Source organism: Cryptococcus neoformans (genome assembly GCF_000091045.1).
Source record: "Cryptococcus neoformans var. neoformans JEC21 chromosome 5 sequence".
Taxonomy (NCBI): Eukaryota; Fungi; Basidiomycota; class Tremellomycetes; order Tremellales; family Cryptococcaceae; genus Cryptococcus; species Cryptococcus deneoformans.
The window spans coordinates 570,001-582,500 of NC_006687.1; the positions used below are offsets into that span (position 1 = coordinate 570,001).

Genomic DNA, 12,500 nt, shown 5'->3' on the forward strand with positions numbered 1-12,500 from the left:
CCTCTAATAGTAATCATTGGGGCCAAATACCATAGACGCTCACCTCTCCAGCTATAATAAGGCGATATCAGCATTAAAACTCATTGATTGGTTCGGCACATGTGAATGAGATCAGATCTCCAGGCTGCCGCCGCATTCGTTTTGAAACTTACCTCGCATGATAGATACTCCGCAAATTCTCCCCTGGAAAGCAACACCTTCAAATTCGCGGCCAACAGGAGTGACAACTTTTTTAGGGAGTACGGGAAGGTGGTTGAGACCTGCCAAACCCGATCAGTGCTTGTGTTTCTCCCGGCGCTCCCCATCTCTTTGATAACGTGAAGCAATTTTGTAAAATGGGCAAGCTTTTGAAAGATGCCATTCCAAAACTCACCTTCCTCTACAAGCAATCTGATAATCCTATCTGAAGTACTATCCCAGGAAGGGTAAGTCCCTACAAATAACTGCTAATGAAGATACGCGCGTCACTCACAAGACAAAGTCACCCCTACGGTACCATTATTATAACTTCCAAATTGAGAAGAGGACGACAGTACGGAGCAGGGCTTACCTTTGGGTAGTCTCATCGCGGATGATAGTGAGGAGCGACTGAAGCTGAGAGGTGGGGGGGAGAACGAAGGCGTTATCGGGGAGCTTGGCCTTATGGACGTTGCTTCCAGATGCAGGGAGACATGTCGTGATGTTGGTGAACATAATGCGAGCAACGAAATTGGAGAAGGGGAGCTAGGTTGGCGAAAAGCGAAGATAGAAGCGGTGAAAGGAGGGGGAGAAGCTTCCGTTGGATTAGCTGCTGTGGTAATCCTTCTGGAGAATCCTCCGGCCTCGTTCATGCCTGTGGTGTGCCTGGCTTCTCCATTCATATTATAAAACTTGCCCTTCCAATCAACAATACAGTCACGTGATCATTCTACCTGATCCGATCATATCGGTCAATTATTATTTATTGCGCCTTCGGCCATATCCGAGACTAGTTTTTGGCAAATGTTACCCAGACCACCGAAAGCTTAGTACACTATCCTCCGCCCTTCATCAGCCTATTATCCCCACATCGCACCCTCTATAATCAATACGACTCTCGAAAAGAACGTAAGGGGATTTATCGTACGGTATCTGAGGCGGTCAAGCTTCCACGTGTAAAATAAAACTCGAGGTGGCTTATTGTTCGCCGACTTTATTGTCGAGTTAGGTGGAAAGCAGTATCGATTTCACTTGTCAAAGACTATCAGTAACTCAAAATAAAATTACTCCAATGACTATCATTGCCGGATCATCACAATCACCTTCTCTTATACATCATCCAACACCGATAGTTGTCAACAACAAAAGGACGTCAGAAGATACTGTGCCTGGCGAGGTACGATTGGAAGAGGAGAAATATGGACGAACGGATAGCGACACGACTATAGTGTCCAGGGAGAATGTAGGGAAATTGGGCAGCATTCGGAAGCATGGTAGAGGATTGACAGAGGGTGATAACGGTTGGTACCCACCGTATCATCTGAGCTCAGAGTACAGTGGACTGATATACGCTCGTAAAAGAGGTGCCGGACATGCCAAAAAACAACTTGGCTTTGGTGATGCCTGCGTAAGTATCTCCATGTGTCTCAAGGTCTAGGCTAACTCTATTGTTTACAATTAGTCTTGGTCTAGTACTTTTTCTGGCGGCCTTGGATCAAACGGTAAGGTCTTCAATCGACCCACTGTCGTTAACGAATCCTTCCAAATAGATTGTTGCAACAGCGCTCCCTACTATCGCAGAAGATCTCAACTCATCACCCTCGGAGTATTCGTGGGTGGGCACGGTATGTAATCGGTCTTTGCTGAATGACACAGTTGCTGACCAATCTTTGGTAGGCCTACATGCTGTCCTCGACAGTCCAGACTCCTTTCAATGGTCGTGTCTCAGACATCATTGGTAGGAAGCCAATGCTGTATGCGGCTATTGTGATCTTTACCGTCTTTTCTGCACTGTGCGGTGCCGCTAAAAGCTCGAGCTGGTTGATTATCGCCAGAGCATTTCAAGGACTAGGCGGTGGATCTATCATTGGATTAACGTAGGTCACGGAATTCCATCTATATTTAATGATGTTTGTTAACATTTATCACATCCCAGCTCCATTATTGTCTGTAAGCTTGGCTCTTGGCCCACATAGTTCACAAAGTTGCTGACGCCTGCTCAGCGGATATCGTCCCCCTTGAAAAGCGTGGAGCGTATCAAGGGCTTTTGGGATCTTCATGGGGCATAGCTGCGGTAATATTGACATCGTCTATACTATAACTGTGACTAATCAAAGTGCCTGCAGGTATTGGGTCCTCTGCTTGGCGGAGTTCTCACCGAAAAAGCGTCTTGGTGAGTTTCTAGATAGCGAAATAAACAAGGAAGTTCTCGATTAAGATAATGCAATCGCAGGAGATGGTGTTTCTGTAAGAGCATTGCCATATGTTTGACGATTGAACATTTGAACATTACTAATATCTCAATGAAGACATCAACCTTCCCACATGTGGACTTGCATTCGTGCTTCTCATATTTACTCTGAAACTTAATCCTACTCGCAAGCTTACATTCAAACAACTTTTAGCCACTTTCGACTTTGTAGGACTGTGAGTGCCGTGGTGTCAACTATCGTACAATTATAAGCTTACTAATCAATCGGTTACAGAGCTCTTTTACTCATTTCATGCGCTCTTCTTATTGTTGGCTTTTCCCGAGCAGCTGATTACGGCTTTGATACCCCAACTTCATACGGCATTATAATCGCAGGCGCTGTTGTTTTTGTCGCCGCTGTTGTCAACTTTTTAATGACCAAACGTAACGCTATCATACCCTCAAGAATGTTCAAGAACAGGACAACGCTATTTTTCCTCCTTGGATCGACCCTGCACGCCATCGCTTTCCTGCCTTCTAATTATTTACTTCCGCAAATGTTACAAGGAGTGGGATTTACATATTCCAGTCGCCACAATGGACTGACAATCATTACAGCTTCGAGGCGATACACCTCTTGAGTCAGGGGTTCACTTGTTACCCTATGCCCTTCTTGTCGCTTGGATGACTGTGGTCGGTAGGTCGATTTTATTACACCCTCAAGTCAATTTGCGCTAACTTGGCCCATCTCAGCTGGACAGATCAACTCTCGTCTCCGTATCATTCGTCCTGTTGTCTGGATAGGCTATGCGTTGGCTGCAATTGGATTTGGACTGTTTTATAAGTACTACACGGCTGATGTTTCCTACGCAACACAGGAGGGCTTGTTGGTCATTGCCTCCACTGGCATTGGGTTGAGCCTTCAATCTCCTCTGCTAATTTTGCAAGCGGCTATGCCGCTCAAAGAGATGGCTGCTACTACGAGTGCTTTCTCCTTGACAAGGAGTATGGGGGGAAGTATTGGTGTGTCCATTATCTTTTTTCTCAGAGTTGCTTCAAATTGAGTGTCGTATGATAGATCAGTACTGAACATATTTCCTAGGCTTGGCTGTTTTCACCGCAGTCTTGAATACCAACCTCCGTACTCGCTTCGCAAAGATTCCAGGATATGGGACTGAATTCACTGTGCCTAGGTCCGCCTCTGACTATGCCGCTCTTCAGAATTTGCCAGATGGAACAATGAAAGACCAAGTCATGACAGGGTTTGCAAATTCTTTTAGGCAATGCTGGATCATCGGTTGTGCCTTCTTCTTGGGATCTCTTGTCGTGAGTTTTGCCGACATTGCCTGCTTCTCTAAATGGCCGACTGAACATTGCGCTCCTTCTAGTTAACCCTTTGGACCAAATCATATAGCACAAGGCGCTCTAAGCTCCAAGCAGGGCTTATTGAAGGGGAGGCCCAGGAACAAACAGACCTAGAAGCTCAGATTGAGGTACCCAGGAATGGGGATAGAACTACTGAACTCCCATTGACCGGATATTACACAGTCGACGAGTTCTCTGGGGAAGAAGCGAAGCAAGGCGATCGCAGGATTCCAAAAGAATTAAGCTGAAAAGGTCTATCGATTGTTATACATTTATTTACTCATCCAGTATCGCATGAAGAGCGCCGATGGTAAGTTGGGCACTATATGCTACCGCTCTTAATACAGTTAGGCGATCAGTTGAAAAAAGTACTTCCATTACCTCTTATACATGATTTACTCGCTGCTTAGATACGAATTACAAAGAATCGCCGCCAAAGATCGATAATTAACTCCATAATTCACAGCGTTCCCCACGCATTTTCTTTAACTGCTGTAGACAGGAGTCTCGCCTTTCCTCCCTTCAGATAAGAGTACAACTGCGTATTTGCCAGAGATTTTCCATCCGGGTTCCTCCTCGTCGAGTTTCTCTCCAACGCCAGTTGGAATACCGACCACGACATCAGACTTGATCGTTCGGAGTGAGCAGACAGGAGGCGATCCAGCCTCTGAGGCCAAAGGACCAATAGCAATAGAGAACGGAGTATCCAAAGGAGCATGGCAGTCGTATGTAAGCTTGCGATGATTGAGATCACCCTTGAAGATGACAAGGTCTGATTCGGAAAGATACTGAAAGAGATCAGGTGCCTCAGAATGGAGGTCCCACTGACAGCATCTCCTGTCAATAATCATTCCGCAAATAAACAGGAAAGGGTCAAAGACTCACGAAAGTATATCCGGTACACCAGAATGGGTGAGCTATGAGTCAATTAGCTACTTGTCATCGCTTAGTTTCCTGGTTTCCTGACCGCACTCACCCTCGTACTTCCACTTGCCCTCTTTCTCGTACTTCTTCCACCTGTGACCAAGGGTCCTCAACGAGTCCATTTCGACGTCAGTAGCTTCTTCGAACAGATGACCGTAAACACAAGAGTTGAGGATCCTAAACTGCTGTCAATCACAAATGTCTACATCATAGCCATGGCCACGTACCAGTCCCAATCCTTTTTGGTAACGTCACTGACGAACCAGGGGATCTTTTTGCCGTGGAAGATTACCTGACTGCAAATGCCACTTTGGATGAGCCAATCGGCGTAGACCATGTCGCAATACAGCTCGAAGCCAGCATTGTCTAACACAAAATCGATACGGCCTCCCTTCAAAGTAGCAACGTAATTTGCAAGTTTATGAAGATCATTGCCCAGGATATTCTTCTCAGTGGCCGCAAGATGGTCACCGCCAGTTGACTGCAGTTTTTTAATATCATCCTCAGTCATGTCGATAAGGAGAGACAAGTCGGTGGAATTACCCCACAGACAAACTAATCGTTTGTGTTCAGCTGCAAAGAGCTACAATTTGCCATGCGACACTCACCTTGCGTCAACTCGAGGAATAGCAACTTCTTCTTCTCCAACTGCTCTTCTTCTGACAAGTTGGCATCAATGGTCTGAGACTCAGAGAATCGTTGGGAAAGCTCAAAGACAGCTTGGTTGGAGCGAGAAAAGGTGTCGCATTTCTGACGGAAGAAGACGTCTGACAACAATATCAGTCTTATTTCGGTCACATACCATTCATGGATCAACTTACCGTACTCGACAAAATACTTGCTCAATGAGAAACATTCTCTCAATCTTCGGTACTTGTAAGCTTCAGCAAAGAGCCAAGGGGCATTCATGAAATCTTTGCCTCTGAAGAATTTGGCGATTTCCTTAGTAAAATAGTCGAGTTAACTGCAGTACGACCTATTCAAAGAATATGAGGTCCTACCTTGTTCCATAATGCAATATCGCCCGCCCCATCGTCAATGATTGGACGAAGTTTGCTGTTTCCTTGGAGATCGCCCATCAAGTGCTCCATCCTTCCGATGCAGTTTACAAGATCCACGATACGGTCCTCGTCGTATTCCTGATTGACAGACTTCCAAACATCGTCGATGGCCTTCCCAAGGATAGTAGGGAGTCGGACGCCCATGGTAGCCTAACGATGTAACGAATCAGCCATCATTTACAGCCTACTAAAATGGTTGCGTACGTGAGCAAAAGAATACTCATGGTAGCCTCGGTCTAAAGAGTATTCGTTAGAATCGGGTGATGCAGACTCAAGAGCTGGAATTGAAGGACGCACAAGCAGGCCAAGGAGGTTGGTCTTCAGATATGGATCAGCATACATACATGTGTGGCATTATACAGCATTATAACTCACTTGGGTTAACCCTAGATGGTGTTCGTGGGTATTGCTATTAAGAATCAACTGATGTGTCAGCGGTCTGGCGATTATAAATAGTCGGAAACTCAAACCACTCACATTAGCGTTCTGTCGAAGCTCGTTCGCCTTTGGTTTTGGGGGAAGATTGCCCAAGTTCAGCTGAAAAATCCTTGATGGTCAGCGGATTGGCCATGGGAACCGTTTCTCCGTCATCAAATCGTTACGCTGCACGCACCACGGTCTTCTGAGGCGCCTTCGCGCTGGGGTGACTCTTGTTGGTTCCGCTCTCGTTGCTCATATTGTACTTTATGGATAAATCCGGTGTAACTGAAGGTGATATCAAAATTCAAGATGTGACGATGGAAAAGAATAAAAAAACAAACAAGAGCGGAAATTGAATGTTCGTGGGTTATATCACGTTCAGCAGCTGTGGAGGGACGGATTGTAGATTGTAATAAGAAGTCCCAGACGGCCATCGGCAAAGCCCCGGCCCCGCATAATAACATCATTGACGGAATGCCAATCGAGCAATTGAGGAACAGGGGAGGATAGAGAACGTCAGCGGCTATACTTTCCAGTTTCCAGTTCCCGCCGTAATAAAAAAGGTGTGGCCCGAATGGCCGGTGAAGAAAGGCGGATGAAGTGAAAACGTCAGACGTCAGGGGCCAAGGACGGGTCAAGTGCGTCATATCGCATCCCCACACTCCGGCGCCCGGAGAAATGATATCGGTCACCACCTGCGAACGGAACAAAACAAATACCCTGATAAAAACATCGACCACGGATAATAATAAAGAGCGGTATTAATTCTCTATAAGAAGTCGAGATCTTTAACTCGAAAACTGAGTAAAGGAGAGACACAAACAACAAGAAAAAGGCAAGGCAACTTGCGCCTAGTACTTCCTCGCGGCATATTACATGGCTATCAAAAGGCTACATGGGGGGCAGCCAGCAGCTGCCACAATGCGGCGCAGCCTAACCATGCTCAGTCGTGGAAGGTGATTCGCCCATTACCAAAACGGAGAAAAAAGGGAACGTCATAAAAGACGGAAAAAGAAGGAACCCCCCCACCCCCTCAACATTTTCAGACTCGCTAAAAAAAAAAACGTATATCACTTTCTACCATTAAAGACTGGAGATAATACGCATGACAATGACACACACGGTACCGAAGAAGATAGTGGAGATAGATTACTCCATGGCTTCGCCGCCTCTGGCAATAAAGACTAGAAGCAAGGCAAAAAAGTCAAGTTGAGAGCATAGAGTATAGGAGGTCGTAAACCATCCAGATCTTCCGATAAAAATGTACGCAGAAAAAAGCTGACAATACCAGAATGGCGTAGCGTGGCAACTGAACAAAGGCTCACCGTATCTTTGAAATAAGCTGTATGTCTTATGCCTGGCAAGTGTTTGTAGAATAGTATGATGAGATAAAATCTTTCTCGGTTGGAGATCGTGTGTAATCTTTGAGGGTATGGGTTTTAAGATGTTCTTTATATATAGACAGCAACACGCCTACAAGGGTCATATTATTCAATGATCATGGGCTTTCTGGTTCACATCAACTACTGTCGGGATTACTTGGTCCATCCTTCTGGTTGGGCGAATCTTTGTCATGGAGATCCAGGAGATCAGTGTCAATGGTAGGTTGGAACAAAGACAACAGAAGCCATTCATCAGTCATCAGAAGAGTGATCAACTAGACACATGTACGTTCTTTTGTTCTCCCTTCCGCGTATCAAATTCTCCGTCGGCGTCGGACGAAGCCACCTGTGTTGAAAGGTCGGTGCAAGGCATGATCATACACGTGTGCAGAAGGATAGAGACAGACATCCTGACAACAACTAGCCTGCGATCATCAGCCTCCTCAAATAATGCTGCTGTAAAAGAGCAGCGGGGTCTCGTCAATTGCCAAGTCTCATTCAGCGATCAACCAATGTTGTGAAAAGGATGCACTCCGATCGCTCACGACCTGCTGCTGATGGGTGTTGTTGGACATTGATAGAATGTGCCTGTGTGACTGTGTTGTGTGACCAAGTGCATTATTATCTACATCATGCACGACATCATGATCACGATGGTGCCAGTTGCCCAGCGGAATGTATCGTCGCCGTTTGGGTTTATTATGCGCCGTGCATTAATTTCATTTGAGGTCCGAATGGGTCCCGATTTACTATTATTTATGTATGTTCTTTTCTTATTTATCCTCTTTTCCTATAGAACTACTAGATCTTTTGGTACCTAAAGATACTACAATTACCATTATCCAGACGCTCAAACTTAGCCATATACGGCTACATTCCGATTTCTGAACCTCTCGCTCCGTATCATCGGAGGACCCAAGGAATGTTTCCATCCTCCTGCAGATCACTCCCAATATTCTCTATTTTCTACTCTTCCCGCCTACAAACTCCTCCATCAAATCACCACTTAAAAAGCCTCAAAGGCAAAACCTGAGCGCTCCCTCCTCGGATGATCAGCAGTTTTGTCGTCTTTTTTCATTCCGTCGTCCTATCGTCCAGCGACCCAACAAAGCACGGCATTATCGCCCCTAGCTACTAAGCACACACTTAAATCGAGGCATGGAAACTATGGCAATTTCTTTCGCTTCAGTTCTTCCGCTATTTCTATTGATCTTCCTTTCATCATCATATACCTTCCTTGGAAGCCCTCCGTTTACTGCTGCCTTCCTATTTTAAGCCTTTGTCTTCGCAAACCAGTGCGTCAAGTGACGGATGAAAAAAACGGAGACCTTTGTTGTCCTATTCTAGGATCGTCGGAGTCGAAGACCACTACTAAGCTTCTTTGGCTTTATTACCTCCCACCGAAGAAGAGGACTATTATGGATCGGCTCCACTACTCTTCGTCCTACTTGTTTACAAATTCAAAACCCTCGGGTGATCTGTTTTTTGTCCTTATCCTTATATATGATTACTGATCTTTCCCGAGCTCAAGCACTTACAAATCTGGACCTACATCATAATATCAAATTCCAGTGAGCAGCGCCTATATCTCCTCTATTGTTCCTTGACACAGTCCCCTAACACCATCGCAGTGTGTCAAGCATATTAGCATAAAACATTGGCGCATCAGACTTGTTTCGAAGTCACCTGCTTGTTACTTAGCGACGGAACCGTACTACACCTTCATTCCCAAAAAGTGAAAACGAGTTCAAATAAACTTGAACCAAAAGGCCGATTACTCAAGGTGCTCTACTGATGGCCACGCCACCGGTCTTCAGCAGTACAATAATATGCCAAGTAAGTATCCGGCCTCGCCGCGATATGCAAAACCAACCAAAATACCTGGGGCGTTCAACAAAGGTGTCATAACAGGAGCTGGACACTCCAGTATATACCTCACTCCTGTTCAAGAGGAGAGGATTCTTAACTGGAGGGAGGCTTCAACATCGTCGCAACCTCGGCGGCCAAATGTCAGATCTGCGCCAGCTTCGGTCCGTTTGCCATCCAATAGCAGCATCTGTACCTGCACTTGTACCGATTGCCAAGGAAATCCAAGTCCCATAATGTCATGTTGCTGCTCTGGTCATTCGCCAAAATCCAAAACCAGTCGCCAATCGAAGAAAGACAAGGGTCCAAATTCTCATGTGAAAAGCTACTACTCGAGGAACACAGCCCCCGAGTCCTCCAACATGACGCCCACGTTACCAACCATGATGACAGTCAGGCCGAAGACAGTACCGATAGGGAGGCAGCCTCCTAAAATTAAGGCTAATAAGACCTGGGCTGCCTCTCGCCCAACATACGAGCAGACTTCTCCACTTACGGCAGGACCACCACAATGGACAGCCCCTGGTGATTCACCAATGGATATTACCCCTTTAAATACAGAAATTCCAATGTTCCGGATTGCAGGCTCAAGAGACCCTATATCGCAGAGCTAGTAAGTACGAGGATGCTTGATTATTATAAAATGAAGCTGACATCTGACTGGACCCAGCTGGAAACGAATGTTTCCCCCTGCTGCAATGCCTACTGCGATGCCTGCATTTGGGTTGCTTGTAGGTGAACCATCTTTTAACAAATGCTCATGACGTATAATGGGATGGTAGCCACCTCAATTATTTGGCATGCCATCCAGAAAACCATAACAAGCTCAACCCACGCGAGTCAAAATTGGAAGCCGTTGACCGTTGTCTATCCAACTGGGGTTGATGTCTAAAGAGACGCCGAGAGAATGGTGGAAAACACTTTGGATTTTACGAGCTTGGATGCTGAGGCTAAGGAAGAAAATGGGTATTAGAGTCATATTTGCGCATTTGCATTTGGGGCTGCGGCCACACCCAAGAGAACCGCAGACTGTGTGAAATGGAAGGAAATCTAGGTCAAACGAAACCAATTATAAAATGACGAATGTTTTCGGTAATATTATCACGAACGAGTGAAAAAGGAAGCATTGGATTTGCGCTCGTACATCAGATATAACTTAATTACTAGGCGCTGATCGCGGGTTTCGCATCTGTAAGTTCATAAACGTGATGTACTTAGTGGTTGATGACCAAGTTAGCTCGTACAAGGCACTCAAACTTCAATGGCTATTAGTGACTTCTATATTCATCTGGAACTACAATATTCGAAGATGACCCATCACATCGTAATAACCCTCATGCATCTTCGAGCATTTGATGTTCCCTCCCTTGTGTCTCCCCATCCCCTTGATGGACAGTGCCATAAGATACTTCCCTTTCCTCCTCCTCCTCACTGGCATGAGTCTCTTCATCTCCGATCTCACTTGAACTTTCCTCAAGACCTTCTTCAGTTTCATCATCGATGAAGGCGTCAGAGATGGCATTTCTGCCCTTTTTTGAGTTGAGATGTTCCCCACGGGAGGAAGGATACCTTGCTCTGCGCCAGGCTGCATTCTTTCTTTTCCTCCTATCTTCTCTGATTTGGCGATGAAGATTGATATATTCTAGCATATAATATATCAGCAATCAAGAGTCGCAGCACGCTGAAGAGCTCACCTTGTTCAGTCTCACTAGGCTTCTCAGCATCTCCGTTCCAAGATCCATTCTTATCATCTGGCTCATATTCCACATCATTCGAGTCCAAGGCCTCCCAAAGGCTGTCTTCGTATAAACGATCGTGTTCCATGTCAACCTTATGAAGCATGTCATGTAATATCGCATCTTCTTCATCCTCCGCGTCGCTTTCTGACTCGGAACATAAGATGGAGGGGGTGGCATCAAGAGAATGGGGTTCGGGTATCGTTGGATGATGGTTGTAGAAGGAGGAAAGTGCTCTCCAGGGGATATCATTTGGGGGGAAAAGTTCGCGGGATAGGTTATTCCAGCAAGTGTATTCGGAACCATATTCAATAACCGATGTCCCCTTATTTCTGCCTTCTGGTGACCTTCGTTGCTCATGATCCTCAGCAACTTCTGCAGGGCTGCTGTGGACGTCTGTCATGCTAGTTTTCGTATCTTGGAATGAAAGGGCATCTGCACATTGTAAAGCCAAGGCTTGCTGAACGTGAAGAGAGATAACAGCAAAATCGTCGTCATCCTTCGCACCGTTTGACGATTGGCCGGCTTGAACGGCCGATTGTTCCGCAATGATGATTGAATTTAAGACAAGAGGCTTGAGGAATTTGAGGAGGTCAATATAGAGTCCTTGAATAGTTGATAATGTGATAGTGAGGTTAGGTTGCCCATCACGTCTGTACATAGCTTCGTCAGCTCGTTACCTAACTCATTGAAGCTAGACTAGTGTTAGACTCACTCAAGGAAACGCGACATTGAATTGTACACGAAGATATCCAGACCACGACTTTTCAGACAGTCAATAATTTCAGGGCGTTTCGATCGCTGTCGATCACTAATACCCGTCTCACGAAGACTTTCCAACATATCGGTTGATGACTCCGCCTGATTCCTTTTTGCAAATATCACATCGGCTCCGCCTGCAGCATGTATCTCGGCCGTCGTCATTCCTTCTTCTAGAAGTTTCTTGGTCCGATATCTTTCCCGACACTGCTGTCGATTGAGTATCTGCGTGAGCAACAGGCGTTGTTCTGGTGTGCGTCTCTTTTTTGGAATAGCTTGAATTGCTGAGAGATTGCGAAGGTCACGCGCTATTTTCTCTTCACGACTGCCTATGCCGGGGACTTGAAGGCTATTGGAAGGACCGGCTGAAGAGCGCTCATCATCGCTGGAGGGTTCTGCAACCGGTGGGGTGGTAGGTTGTGTGACCTCTTCCTTATAATAATAATCAAGCCAAAATTTCCAAATGAGATGATCAAGCTCGGGGACCTTGTCGACTCCGATGGATTCAAGCCATTCTTCTGCCTCCCAACGCTTCTCCATTTCCTCCGTACCGGGCCAGCTTTCAATGATACGTTTCCTCTCGCCGGGCCTAGTATCTCTGGGTATGTCAACTTCCTTA

General features: G+C 45.9%; 5 protein-coding genes and 1 pseudogene across 6 annotated transcripts in view; 2 read left to right on the plus strand and 4 right to left on the minus strand.

The window, feature by feature from the left end:
* Positions 1–826, minus strand: part of CNE02100 (uracil phosphoribosyltransferase 1, putative) — a 1,785-nt gene extending 959 nt beyond the window's left edge. Inside the window, exons 1-5 of the mRNA XM_570874.2 lie at positions 551–826; positions 473–487; positions 374–411; positions 153–260; positions 44–51 (exon numbers count right to left, since the gene is read on the minus strand). Coding sequence (XP_570874.1) covers positions 44–51; positions 153–260; positions 374–411; positions 473–487; positions 551–693 — 312 coding nt within the window. The 5' untranslated portion in view covers positions 694–826. The remainder of the gene's footprint in view (positions 1–43; positions 52–152; positions 261–373; positions 412–472; positions 488–550) is intronic.
* A 145-nt stretch (positions 827–971) lies between these two features.
* On the plus strand, positions 972–6,452 carry CNE02110 (conserved hypothetical protein). The gene is made up of 15 exons (XM_024657208.1): positions 972–1,478; positions 1,540–1,585; positions 1,640–1,679; positions 1,728–1,802; positions 1,855–2,054; positions 2,114–2,127; positions 2,181–2,251; positions 2,304–2,350; positions 2,411–2,424; positions 2,487–2,604; positions 2,664–2,937; positions 2,987–3,065; positions 3,122–3,391; positions 3,471–3,694; positions 3,757–6,452. Exons 1-15 carry the CDS (start codon positions 1,250–1,252, stop codon positions 3,979–3,981), a joined length of 1,926 nt encoding a protein of 641 aa, XP_024512875.1. The 5' UTR covers positions 972–1,249; the 3' UTR covers positions 3,982–6,452.
* On the minus strand, positions 4,105–7,542 carry CNE02120 (conserved hypothetical protein). 2 transcript variants are annotated; one of them, XM_024657209.1, is made up of 14 exons: positions 7,464–7,542; positions 6,480–6,523; positions 6,332–6,423; positions 6,196–6,255; positions 6,094–6,127; positions 6,016–6,036; positions 5,923–5,954; positions 5,659–5,868; positions 5,479–5,599; positions 5,266–5,424; positions 4,885–5,212; positions 4,710–4,834; positions 4,619–4,650; positions 4,105–4,557 (listed from the first exon to the last, which is right to left on the minus strand). In XM_024657209.1, exons 3-14 carry the CDS (start codon positions 6,392–6,394, stop codon positions 4,219–4,221), a joined length of 1,524 nt encoding a protein of 507 aa, XP_024512877.1. In that variant the 5' UTR covers positions 6,395–6,423; positions 6,480–6,523; positions 7,464–7,542; the 3' UTR covers positions 4,105–4,218. The 2 variants fall into 2 exon arrangements, with proteins under 2 accessions (XP_024512877.1, XP_570878.1); XM_570878.1 differs by lacking the exon at positions 7,464–7,542 and having other exon boundaries at positions 6,480–6,694.
* A 717-nt stretch (positions 7,543–8,259) lies between these two features.
* On the minus strand, positions 8,260–10,121 carry CNE02130 (annotated as a pseudogene).
* On the plus strand, positions 8,342–11,551 carry CNE02135 (hypothetical protein). Its single transcript, XM_024658526.1, has 5 exons — positions 8,342–9,091; positions 9,152–9,999; positions 10,057–10,117; positions 10,169–10,577; positions 10,624–11,551. The coding sequence occupies exons 2-4, from the start codon at positions 9,350–9,352 to the stop codon at positions 10,205–10,207; spliced, it is 750 nt and encodes a 249-aa protein (XP_024514376.1). The 5' UTR covers positions 8,342–9,091; positions 9,152–9,349; the 3' UTR covers positions 10,208–10,577; positions 10,624–11,551.
* The window catches only part of CNE02140 (hypothetical protein), a 2,490-nt gene continuing 604 nt past the window's right edge, over positions 10,615–12,500 (minus strand). Inside the window, exons 1-3 of the mRNA XM_570881.2 lie at positions 11,838–12,500; positions 11,081–11,775; positions 10,615–11,028 (exon numbers count right to left, since the gene is read on the minus strand). The exon at positions 11,838–12,500 is cut by the window's right edge and continues 604 nt beyond it. Of these exons, the coding sequence (XP_570881.1) occupies positions 10,721–11,028; positions 11,081–11,775; positions 11,838–12,500 (1,666 nt within the window). The 3' untranslated portion in view covers positions 10,615–10,720. The remainder of the gene's footprint in view (positions 11,029–11,080; positions 11,776–11,837) is intronic.

Coding starts and splice junctions, on each gene's coding strand:
- CNE02110 (XM_024657208.1), top strand. CDS start 1,250: ATGACTATCATTGCCGGATCATCACAATCACCTTCTCTTATACATCAT. Junction 2,938..2,986: donor TTCCGCAAATGTTACAAGGA/GTGGGATTTACA, acceptor CAATCATTACAG/CTTCGAGGCGATACACCTCT. Junction 3,392..3,470: donor GAGTATGGGGGGAAGTATTG/GTGTGTCCATTA, acceptor CATATTTCCTAG/GCTTGGCTGTTTTCACCGCA.
- CNE02135 (XM_024658526.1), top strand. CDS start 9,350: ATGCCAAGTAAGTATCCGGCCTCGCCGCGATATGCAAAACCAACCAAA. Junction 10,000..10,056: donor GACCCTATATCGCAGAGCTA/GTAAGTACGAGG, acceptor GACTGGACCCAG/CTGGAAACGAATGTTTCCCC. Junction 10,118..10,168: donor TGCCTGCATTTGGGTTGCTT/GTAGGTGAACCA, acceptor ATGGGATGGTAG/CCACCTCAATTATTTGGCAT.
- CNE02120 (XM_024657209.1), bottom strand. CDS start 6,394: ATGAGCAACGAGAGCGGAACCAACAAGAGTCACCCCAGCGCGAAGGCG. Junction 6,256..6,331: donor AGGCGCCTCAGAAGACCGTG/GTGCGTGCAGCG, acceptor AGGATTTTTCAG/CTGAACTTGGGCAATCTTCC. Junction 4,651..4,709: donor GGGCAAGTGGAAGTACGAGG/GTGAGTGCGGTC, acceptor ATTGACTCATAG/CTCACCCATTCTGGTGTACC.